This window comes from Pelophylax lessonae (genome assembly GCF_965119305.1).
Source record: "Pelophylax lessonae genome assembly, chromosome: 1".
Taxonomy (NCBI): Eukaryota; Metazoa; Chordata; class Amphibia; order Anura; family Ranidae; genus Pelophylax; species Pelophylax lessonae.
This window is the reverse complement of record NC_138768.1, coordinates 262,307,745-262,319,796: the sequence shown is the minus strand read 5'-3', so window position 1 is coordinate 262,319,796 and position 12,052 is coordinate 262,307,745. Positions and strand designations below refer to the sequence as shown.

At 35.9% G+C, this 12,052-nt stretch overlaps 1 protein-coding gene across 1 annotated transcript in view; it reads left to right on the top strand.

Annotated features, from left to right (window-relative positions):
- The window catches only part of TBX1 (T-box transcription factor 1), a 41,212-nt gene that overhangs the window by 13,612 nt on the left and 15,548 nt on the right, over positions 1-12,052 (top strand). The window contains exons 4-5 of the mRNA XM_082275627.1: positions 2,086-2,257; positions 4,910-5,065. Of these exons, the coding sequence (XP_082131753.1) occupies positions 2,086-2,257; positions 4,910-5,065 (328 nt within the window). The remainder of the gene's footprint in view (positions 1-2,085; positions 2,258-4,909; positions 5,066-12,052) is intronic.

Sequence of the window (12,052 nt, the reverse complement as noted above, 5' to 3'; positions counted from 1 at the left end):
TATGGATTAAAGTGGCCAAGAAACAAGGATGCAATTATGCATTAATATTGATTTAGTGCAGAATCTGGTGCAGCTGTGCATGGTAGCCAATCAGATTCAACTTCAGCTTGTTCAATTAGGCTTTAACAAAAAAATAAAAAAATACTTGAAAGCTGATTGGTTTCTATGCAGAGCTGCACCAGATTTTGCAGTTTTTAGTAAATCAACCCCATTATATTTATTAATAGTATACCAATATAGCAAACATAATAATACATACTATACTAAAATAACTTGCAGCAAGACACAATGGAGAGGATGATGAATATGATGAGGTTTGTTATTATTAGTAGTAGTACTAATGTTATTATTAATCTTACTATTATTATTATAATCTGGTGCAGCGGTGCATGGTAGCCAATCAGCTTCTAACTTCAGCTTGTTCAATTAGGCTTTGGAAAAAAAAAATTTGAAAGCTGATTGGTTTCTATGCAGAGCTGCACCAGATTTTTGCAGTTTTTAGTAAATCAACCCTATTATATTTATTAATAGTATACCAATATAGCAAACATAATAACACATACTATACTAAAATAACTTGCAGCAAGACACAATGGAGAGGATGATGAATATGATGAGGTTTGTTATTATTAGTAGTAGTACTAATGTTATTATTAATCTTACTACTATTATTATTATAATCTGGTGCAGCTGTGCATGGTAGCCAATCAGGTTCTAAGTTGGCTTGTTCAATTAGAAAAAAAACTTGAAAGCTGATTGGTTTCTATGCAGGGCTGCACCAGATTTTGCATTTTGTTTTTAGTAAATCAACCCCAATGTATTCCTGAATAGTATACCAATATAGCAAATATAATAACACATACTATACTAAAATTACTTGCAGCAGGAAACAATATAGATGCTGGTGAATATGATGAGGATTGTTATCATTAGTAGTAGTAGTATTGTTATTATTAATCTTACTATTATTATTATTATAATCTGGTGCATGTGTGCATGGTAGCCAATCAGCTTCTAACTTCAGCTTGTTTAATAAGGCTTAAAAAAAATAAATAAATAAAAGCTGATTGGTTTCTTTGCAGAGCTGCACCAGATTTTGCTCTCATCAGTTTTCTTACTATTTTTATTATAATCTGGTGCATCTGTGCATGGTAGCCAATCAGCTTCTAACTTCAGCTTGTTCAATAAGGCTTAAAAAAAAAACTTGAAAGCTGATTGGTTTCTATGCAGAGCTGCACCATATTTTGCTCTCATCAGTTTTTAGTAAATCAACCCCATTGTAATCATTAATAATATACAATATAGCACATATAATAACGCATACTATACTAAAATGACTTACAGCTAGACACAATGAAGATGATGATGAATATGATGAAGATTGCTATTATTAGTAGTAGTACTATTGTTATTATTAATCTTACTATTATTATGGCTGTATTATTATTATTAATATTAAAAAAAGAAGGAAACAGGACCCCATCCTTTTATAGGAGGACTTTAGATATGAGACCAATTCCACTTATTAAAAAGCAACAAAGTATATTTATTGAAAACATTAAAATTATGTCACATGACATAAATCAATTATGAATACATTAAAAAAATATTATGAACAATTGTGCTTAGACAATGTTGAACATTTTTTTTTGTACATACATTAGGATGTGGCATAAAAGGTGGTCAATATACTTTTTTTTTTTTTTTTGCATATTATTATTACTGTTATTTTTTTTTATTTATAATTATATTTATATATATTTATTACTTATTAGTGTTACTTTTTTTTTTTTTTTTTTTTTTTTTACTTTCTACTTTACCAATAAAATACAGTAAGGATGATTTAATAAAGGAGTTGAGAATCTTTACACAACAAAAAACTTTTGTGTGAAAGTTCACTTTAAGGTGAAATAAATGGACAGTGGAAGTGACTGTTCGCCCAATGCAGGTTTACAACTCCTGTAGTAAATCAGCCTACAAACCTTGACCCCCCCTGGACACACACACACACACTTACTGGTGGGTGACATGCCCTGTAATGTGTTGCTATGAAGTGATGACATGGCCTTGCTCTGTACATTGTAGGTACGCCTTCCACAGCTCCTCTTGGTTGGTAGCTGGCAAAGCTGACCCTGCCACCCCAGGGAGGGTACACTATCACCCGGACTCCCCAGCTAAAGGCGCCCAGTGGATGAAGCAAATCGTCTCCTTTGACAAACTGAAGCTGACAAACAATTTGCTGGACGATAACGGCCATGTGAGTGGGGAATTGGGGGAGACTCATATCTCTATTATATATCTGATATATTCATCTGGGCACCCGACACCACTGGAGCTGGGGGCTGATAACTGAAAACATATGTAATGTTACACAATCGCTGCAGCTTTGTATTTAGAAGCTTATATTTATTGTACATATATGTTTTATATATATTTTATCAGTTTGTGGTTATTAAACTACCAGCCATACCCTAGCATTAGAATCCTAAACCCGGTGGGCTGATTTACTAAAGTTAGGAATCTTCTATCAAAAAAAAAAAAATAAATAAATAAAATAAAATAAATGATACAATCCTATAGCAGATGGCTGGACATTCACTTTCTTTTTGATTAGATAGTTGAATACAATTATTATACCATTATAAATATGAGTGAAGAGTCTCAACTCCTTTAGTAAATCAGCCTGAAATGAAAGAGATGGTGGGCAGCACTCTTCTCAGGACCAGGCAATGTCCATAACAGGGATTTCTCTCAAAAATATTCTATGGACAGGAAACAATAAGCACAGGTTGTAACCTTCCCTAATCGTTTCATTAATTTAGAAAGATCAAAACCCAGGCAGTAGTTTCTGGCTGTGAACAGCTCTTCCAGCCAACAAATCACAGATCCGAATAACAATTTACCAATGACAGTTTAAATGACACAACTATCAAGGAGGGGTAATTCTAAGGAGAAAATACAAGTCAGATCAAAACATTTGTAGCAAGTGTAATAAATGAGTCATTAGAAGGCAGTGCAAATTTTGTGTGTACACATAAATAAGGAATCAGTGTACAACACCTGAAATATACCACTTATTACTACTAGTAATACACATGATGGTTTTATTATGATTATTATTATCATTATTCCATTAACGAAAAACAAAGTATCCTTCTTTTTATTATTATAATTATTGTTATTGTTATGATGATGACTATTGTTATTACTATTGGTATTATTACTGTTTACTATATTTATATTTATTATTATTATTATTATAAAATTATTATGCCATTAACGAAAACAAAGTATCCTTCTTCTTCTTCTTCTTATTATTATTATTTTTATTGTTATGATGATGACTATTGTTATTACTATTGTGTTATTATTACTGCTTACTATTTTTTATTATTATTATAAAATTATTATGCCATTAACGAAAACAAAGTATCCTTCTTCTTCTTAATATTATTTTGTTATTGTTATGATGATGACTATTGTTATTATTACTGTTTACTATTTTTATTATTATTAAATTATTATGCCATTAATGAAAACAAAGTATCCTTCTTCTTCCTATTATTATTGTTTTGTTATTGCTATAATAGGTATTGTTATTTTAAAAAGTAATAATAAAGATAACAACACAAACAATAATAATAATAATTGGATACTTTCTTTTTATTAGGCTCCGTTCACATGTAGGCGTTTTGGGGCGTTTTTGGGGAGTTTTTCTGCTCTAGGATCAGCTCTCAAAATGCCCAACAAGACAAATCCTATTCATTTCAATGGCCCCTGTTCACATCTGAGCGTTTTGACGCTGTAAGCAAAACCCCCAACGCCAGGGGCGTAACTACAGGGGTTGCAGGGGTTGCAATCGCTACCGGGCCCCATGCTCCAGGGGGCCCGGTAGCAAACCAGTGGGTGAACTTCTAGGATCTCAAAGGTCACACTTGCGACCGGGCCCTGGCATTTCACCACTGTGGGGAGGCCCCAAGATTGCAGGAAGGGGGCCCACTGCAGAACTTGTGAAAGGATCCTGATGCGGGACCATAATAAAAGGCCATGCAATGAGATTAAAGAGCCCCAGGATTAGTGGGAAGAGTCCCGGGCTTGAAGGGAAGGGCCCGGCCAGGGGTCTGGGGGGCCCTTCATGGTTTCTTGCATCGGGGCCCTGAAGGTTCTAGTTACGCCTCTGCCCAACGCTCAAAAAGTACATGAGCTTCTTTTTGGGCAGATTACAGGCGTTTTCCATTGGTTTCTATTCAATCTAAAAACACCTGTAAATCGCGGTAAAATCGCTGTAAAATCGCTGTAAAAAACGCGCGAAAATGCTACGCTCAGGTGTGAATGTAGCCTTAGTGACTGCTTCTTCTTTTTTTAATATTATCATTATTGTTGTTGTTTTTTTAGATACTTTGTTTTCGTTAATAAACTGATATATTTATTACACTTGCTACAACTGTTTCGACTTCTCTTTGTAACAAGTAGTAACTCAAACATGTTTGCATACTGAATAATGAAACAATCAGAGAGAGCCACAAACAATACATTTGTGGGTTAAGTGCATTTATACATGATGATCAAATATTATGCCTTGATAAGAGATATAGTATAAATGGCCAGAAAGATACATATGTGGCCAGGGCAGTGATTAGAGTAGGGCAGTGTCTAGAGTAGGGCAGTGAGGCAGTTGTCCAGGGCACACAGAAAAAAGGGACACAAAGTAAAAAACAAATAAACAAAAAAATAAAATCAGGGCACAAGTTAAGAGAATGCCTTTAAATTCTGGTAAAAAGGCAGCCAGGTAAATTGAAATGTTACAATGATTGCATTTTGCCACAATCAGTGTCGTTTTGGTAAATGTAGCTGCACTTGTGTATAGTCCTGGAGATGGGGGGCTAATTGTGGCCTTGTCTTCCTGCAGATCATCCTGAACTCAATGCACAGATACCAGCCCAGGTTTCATGTGGTGTATGTGGACCCCAGGAAGGACAGCGAGAAATATGCAGAAGAGAACTTTAAGACTTTTGTGTTTGAGGAAACCCGATTCACCGCAGTGACTGCCTATCAGAACCACAGAGTGAGTATTTCTGGAGTTTATTACCGCTTCCAATGCATCATTTATCAGAGCCTTCCCAATGATGGATGATAGCCTGGAGAAGTAGAGGGAGGGAGGGAGGGAGAAACCCTCTTATAATGCAGAGCAGCCACTAGCAGCAAAAAACACAGCTCAGAGTCTGCAAGAAAGGACAGCCAGTCGTTTACAAATAAATAGACTTTTCCTTTTACTCTTCCCATTTTCCAGCGATCAGTAAGGACATTTAAATATGTCAAAGTCACTTAGGAGGAGGCAGGGAGAAGTCTGTGCTTTTCTCAGATGGGGGAAAAAGGCAGGAAAAGGTCCATGTATTTCTCAGTTTACTAAAGGCAAATAGACTGTGCACTTTGCAAGTGCAATAGCTGCAGGGCTTCCTAAATACTTTACTTTACATAGAATACCCAATCACATGCAAAAAAAAAAAAAAAAAACTGCATTTTAGCTTGCACATGATTGGATAATGGAAGTCAGCAGAGATTCCCCTTATTCAGGAGGAGCAACCATGCTAGTAAAGTGGACAGTCTGCCTGTCTTTAGTTAATGACCCCCTTTTTGTTTCTCAGAGGAGGCAAGGAAATGTCTGTGTCTTCTCTGTTAGGTGATGAAGGCAGAGAGAAGTCTGTGTTTTTCTCAGATAGGTGAAGAAGGCAGGAAAAAAATCTGTGCTTTCTTTCTCTCTTTACAGAAGGCAGGGAAAAGTCAATGGGGGAGATTGACTAAATCTGGTGCACTCAGGCTCTGGTGCAACTCTGTATAATAACCAATCAGATTCTTGGTTTTATTGGCAAAGCTGACGTTAGAAGCTGATTGGTGACCATACACAGCTGCACCAGATTCTGCATGCACAAGTTTTAGTAAATCTCCCCCAATATTTTATTAGGTGAAAAAGGCAGGAAGAAATCTGTTTTTTCAAGTACATAAGGCAGGCATAACCCTAGGGTCACGCCTATGTGTTTTTTTAGAGCGTTTTTGCAGAAAATAGCCCGTAAAATAGTCCATTGCACTATAGTCCGTTTCACATGGTTTCCTATGGATCTAGTTCACATCTGTGCGTTTTGAGCCAGTGCATTTTTTGGAAAGGAATAGGGACTTTTTTTTCCCCACAGTAGATTGCGTTTGATCTGTAATAGACTTCAATGGAGCCGCACCAAAAACGCAAGTGTTGCATTTTTGATGCGTTTCGTGGCACCAATCTTGAATGTAGTTCCTGCACTACTTTTTGCAAGCCTAGCTGCGACTTGCATAGACATCCGTTCATGAAGTCACGCAGATGTCTTCCAAGTGGCACCTAAAGTAGCACTGAAATGCTACTTTGAAATCATGCTACTTTAAGTGAATGTTGCGATTGGTGGGACTAAACAGTTAAGCAGCATAAAAGTAGCATCAAAGTCGCACTACATGAACAGATCTGTCATATTTTCCAATTAGCCAAAATAAAATGCATCAAAAACACATATTCAGAAACAGGGCTGCTGATAGAAATCACAGGGCCCCCGTACAGCCTACCTGGCAGGGCCCTCCTCGAATATATCAAAACAACGTTTTCATGAAAAACTTACTAAAATCGTTCTTAGAGGACGCAAAGATAACAAAGAAGTCTGTGCGAATTAACCATTTTTTAAAATATTTTTTTTACATTTTTGAAAAAACATTTTATAATTAAAAAAAAAATGTTTAAATGTTTTACAATTGTTTTATTTTACATTTTTCTTATTTTTTTTTCTTTTTTACAATTTGTTATTTTTTTACGGGACAGGGAAGCCAACAGCTTCCACGGGGGGGGGGGGAGGGGGCCCAGGGGGGTCCTGTGTCTCCCCTTGCAGCAGCTGAAATCAGTTTTTAGCTGCTGCAGAGTGCCGCACAGGGCATCCTGTAATTGTCCCTTTGTCCGACCACACTGATTTCCTCTGCTTTTTGGGCCCCCCTGTGTGCCTGGGCCCCCTACAGGAGGACTGGTGGTCCCCACCTATCATTGGCCCTGTTCAGAAACTCTAAACGTGCCGGAAAAATGCATCAACCGCAACCTGCTTCGATATGAACCTAGTCTAATGCTGGCCACACACTAGTAGATTTTTGTGTGAAAATATTCGCACGTAAACTCGCACATAAATTCTTTGTACATTTGATGAATGGACAAATGTCGATTGAAAATGTCACTTGGTTTTAACATTAAATTTTAAAATGAAAGGAATTCCTAAACAAAAAACACATACGCTGTCTGAAAATTTGTTCATTGGAGAAATATTTTCTATCCCGCCTGTTTGATTTTTCTCATCACTGTGGTCAAAAATAAATGCCCATTTGACCCCAATAAAGCTTGAAAATCTAAACATGTGTGTCCAGCATAAGTCTGTTCTTCTCTGTTAGGTGATGAAGCCAGGGAAAAGTTTATGTATTTCCCAGGTACAGAAGGAAGGGAGAAGTCTATGTTTTTTTCTCTGTTTGGCTTCATGCACACAAGTGTAAGAAAAAATTTCAGGGGTCTGTCTTTTTTTTTTTTTTTTACACCTATGAACGCAGTTGCATGCCAGTCAATGTACCCTTGCCCATGCAAGTGTTTATGCAGGTATTTGCATCAGGGTTTAGGGGTGTAAAAAAACTGGCCAAAACTTGTTTTCCAGCAGAAGCATATTTGCGCTTTTTGTGCTTAAGCATAAAAAGCGCAAATTTATGTGAGTTTGTGTGCATTTATAAATGCATACAAACTCACATGAAGAAGTGCACACAAACTCACATAAACAAGCGTTTACTCATTCTAGTGGCTAAAATAACCAAATATTCTAGCTAATAAATTGAGTTTATGTGCATACGCCGCTAAGCGCAATAAACCTATTAACGGTCAATTACTCGCCAAAACAAGCATTTTGCAATTGGAAATTTTCGGCCAGTTCCTGACAGAAAGATCCAGTGTTTAGAGGAATTTTTCACTACAACTGTGTGCATGAGGCCTTAGGTGTAGAAGGCAGGGAGAATTCTGTTTTTCCCAGATAGGATGAAGCCTGGGTTTTTTTTCAAAGTTTTATATGTAGGAGGCATGGAGAAGGGAGGCAGGGAAAAGGCAGGGAGGTAAGGAGAAGGTTATGTTGGTCCTAGCTAGGTACAAATCTAGTTTAAAAAGAAAAACAAGTTAGAGAATAATTTGATTCATAATTGGTCACATATTGGTGTGTGCAAAAATGGAATTTGCACTGTTGTACCATCTATTTACAGATTGTATAAATCTCTGTATTGATGGCAAGAAATGTATCGTAATACATTATAAAAAAAAATAAAAAATAATAATAATAAAAACAAATCCTATTGCAGATCTGAGTTTTAATAGGTTTAAACTGTTTCACTTGTATACTTTATTGCAATATTTAGCTCCGGTTGTAATTCGCAAACCGCCATTGAAAAATATAAGCAGAAGAAAATAAGTAATACATTATAAAAAAAAAATCCTACTGCAGATCTGAGTTTTAATAGGTTTAAACTTTTTCACTTGTATACTTTATTGCAATATTTAGCTCCAGTTGTGATTCGCAAACCGCCATTAAAAAATATAAGGGAAAGAAAATTAAAACAGAATTTAGAGATGTATTTAAGTAAATAATGCTGAATATGTGGGATTTGAGCACTCCTCCTCTCTGTCCTAGTAGCAGTACTATAGATGCAGTAATCTATGCTGTTAATGGAGTGCCTGGAGATGCTGATGGTCCATCTGCTAAATCACTTGGCCATGTAGAGCAGGAAGTGGGGAGCAGAGGGCTCTGTCACTGATGGACATCAGGAGCCAAAAACTGCAGAAATTCAGTCACTAGGAAATAAAAACAACTCTGAAGCCCAGAGGGATACCATTACCTATGTAAACCCTAGACCCACTCTACTTTGACTTCCATGGCTTCCCTACTGCGAAATGTCAATCAAATTGTGTTTGGACAAATCTGCTTTTCTGTTTACCTAGATGTGCCAATCCCCATGTACAAACCTAGCACAAAGGAAATGCCCATCAATGGTCAATTTCCACTAATATAATCAGGTAAACAACTGCAAATAAAGCAGCAGGGGCCCGTCTTTTCATCTAAATGGATGCAGGCTTTTGGTAGAACCATAGAATATAAAATGAGCCATTAGGATCCTAATTAGATTACTAGTTTTCAAATAATTTTATTACTTTTTGTTGTTAACATTAATACTATTTATTAATTGTAATATAATATACTTTTATATTTTTTTTGTTATTTTATTTTTTTATTTATTATACTTTTTTTTGTATTCACCCTAATAAGGTTATTCTCAGTTTTCACATTCATATAGGAAGGAGGGGGTGTAGAAATATTAGCTATAGGAGGCTCATAGCACACACACAAGCACACAGCTCCCCAAAGCCAAGAGATTCAATAAACAAGTGAACTGAGGTTCATTGAGATCAAGGGTGGGCATCTGCGCAGCCAGAAGTAGCAGTGACTGCTCCCATCTATGAATGCTGTGTGCAGATTTTCTGAGCACAATCTTACAGGTTTGCAGTGAAAGCAGTGGTGTCTGCAGAGCTCATGTGAGGTTGGCATTTTCCTGATGACCTGGGACAGCTGCTCTCTTTCTCTCTCCCCCTCTCACTGCCTCTCTCCTGGTTTCTATCACTTTGACCTCTAAGTCTGAAACTGTCACTGAAAGGGCTTAAAGTTTGTTTTTCAACCCATTCCGGAAACTCACAATCACATACTTTATCCACGGATTTACTTAAATATAGAAAATGCCCTGCCTTGTCCCAGATGAATTAAATAAATACACACGTATGATTTAGCCAGCGATTTGTCTTAGCTGTTCTGCTGGTGACCCATCGATGTAATGTGGGGTATTCTTACAAGTGCATAACACACCCTCCTATTCTCCCAACAGCTTGCCTGCTTTCTCCTCCAGCTAGCGTTACAACTTCATTTTTTTTTATTTAAAGAGAAGAACCATATGTTCATTTGTAGATCACCAAAACTGCTTATTTAGACCATGGGCCACTAGTGGTTAAGCTGTATGTAAATTGTCAGGTTATGGCAATATAGACTGATTCAGCTTCTGTATTTATTGGGTCACGAGGTTGTCGACAGAGACCAATTTTTTTGCCCAGTTCAACAAAGATTTGATGATGCAATTGATATTTACAAGACTGCAAAAAAGTGATGCTTAAAAATGGGAATGATGGCTTGGTTACATTTGAACAATTTTCCATGCTGCCGTTCTTTGTTCCGATTTTGGTTTTGAAATCAAAATCACAGTGACTATGCCATCATCTGTGTTAGATAACATCTCTTGTTACCAATGGGTTGCCACAAATGTGTTTACTCGATATTTGCTAGTGTACCAGTTGATAAAAACAAAATATGATTTTGTCAAGGGCCAGGCTAAGTCTCGTGAGAGTTTAGAGGAAGTTTGGCAAAGCCTTAGTACTGTTTATTGAAATAAAGTACACAGGATCCTAATTGTAAATTTTGGTGTTTTATGAGCTGTATTCAGTTTTTTGGTGTTGGGTTGTTTTTTTTACAATAATTGACACATTGAACAGTACCTGTTATCTTCTAGATTTTAAGTGTTCTGGTTTTTAATGGGCAGATTTATCAAGCTCAGTAATCTGTTTTTTTTTTTTTTTTTTTACATAAATGTGGCTCTCTAAAAAAATTATGAACAGTATTTTGGTAATTAAATCAATGTTCCGAGGCTGAAATTCCCTACAATCTACAGTCCCATAGTTCCAGATGTTTTGCTTTCTTGCATATTCAATAGGTTTTGAATATTCAATAATGTGCAGGGCAGTAAGACAAAATATAGGATTTTGTGATGCCCATAAATAAATGATTGAAGTTATATAGCTTCATTTTTATTCAGTTTTCTAAGTGAACATTCTTTATTCCTTTTAGTAAATAATGATATTAAAGAGATCTTTATATTTAATAAAGTTCTAAAGGAAAAATTGGCTGGGCACTTTGACATTTAAATCTATTAAATAAACCTGACCGTTGTCTGCATTTATGAGCTTTGAATGGGAATAAAACTAATATTATCCCATTATGACTCCCCCCGGATGTCGGATATTCATAAATATTGCCCTCTTTATCATGAGATTAAAATTTTGGCTAAACACAAATTCAACCTGAAGTTTCAGAATTATAATTAGTTTGAAATTTTTACTTTTTGATGAAATTTATGGTCGTCAATTTTTGTGTATTTTCAACGTGGGCCTAAAAGTCTTGAATCATGCCTTTTAGTTCTTTTGGATTGGCAAGGTGCCATACAGTTCTTTAAAGAGCCAAATGTTGCTTTAAAAACATTAAGTTTATTGCAATTCATACCAGAAATTTAAACTTGCCAAATTTTATTTTATTTAGAAAAATTAGGGATTAATCAGATTTAGCACCTTAATTTATAATTATTTGGGTGACTTATTATTTGTGTGTAATAAAGCCTGAATTTTTGATCCTGTTTTCGAACCATTCAAAATATATCAGCTTTGATACTAAAATAGAACCAGCTTTTGACATTTCAATTCCATGTTGGTTTGGTGCCACTGTTCGCAGGCACATAAATACTTGGTAAATAGTGAGTTTGAGTTGGTAAACCATTGGTCAACATCCCCTTTAATGTTTGTTCTCAAAATTGATTGTCGGCAGAGAATGATTTTTCAACAAGCTAAAAATTATTTTTATCTGGCAGCTCAATTTTTTTTAGGCATCAGTTAGTTAGATTTGTACCCTGATTGTTGTGGTCAGTATTTGGTTCACCAAATTTTGTGAAATTTCCAACCAGTCTTCTACAATAATCAGAATGTGTATGAAAAGCTTTGCACCAGTTGACCTGTTTTACCCTATCATCTAGAAAGTAGCTTTCAGAGATTTTAAAAGAAGAATTTTAGTTAAGTCCCACAAACCTGTGTCCTGAAAACTTCTAATCAAATAAAAGTTATAAAATAGTAACCCATGCAATGTTTTACTCCTTTCTTTGT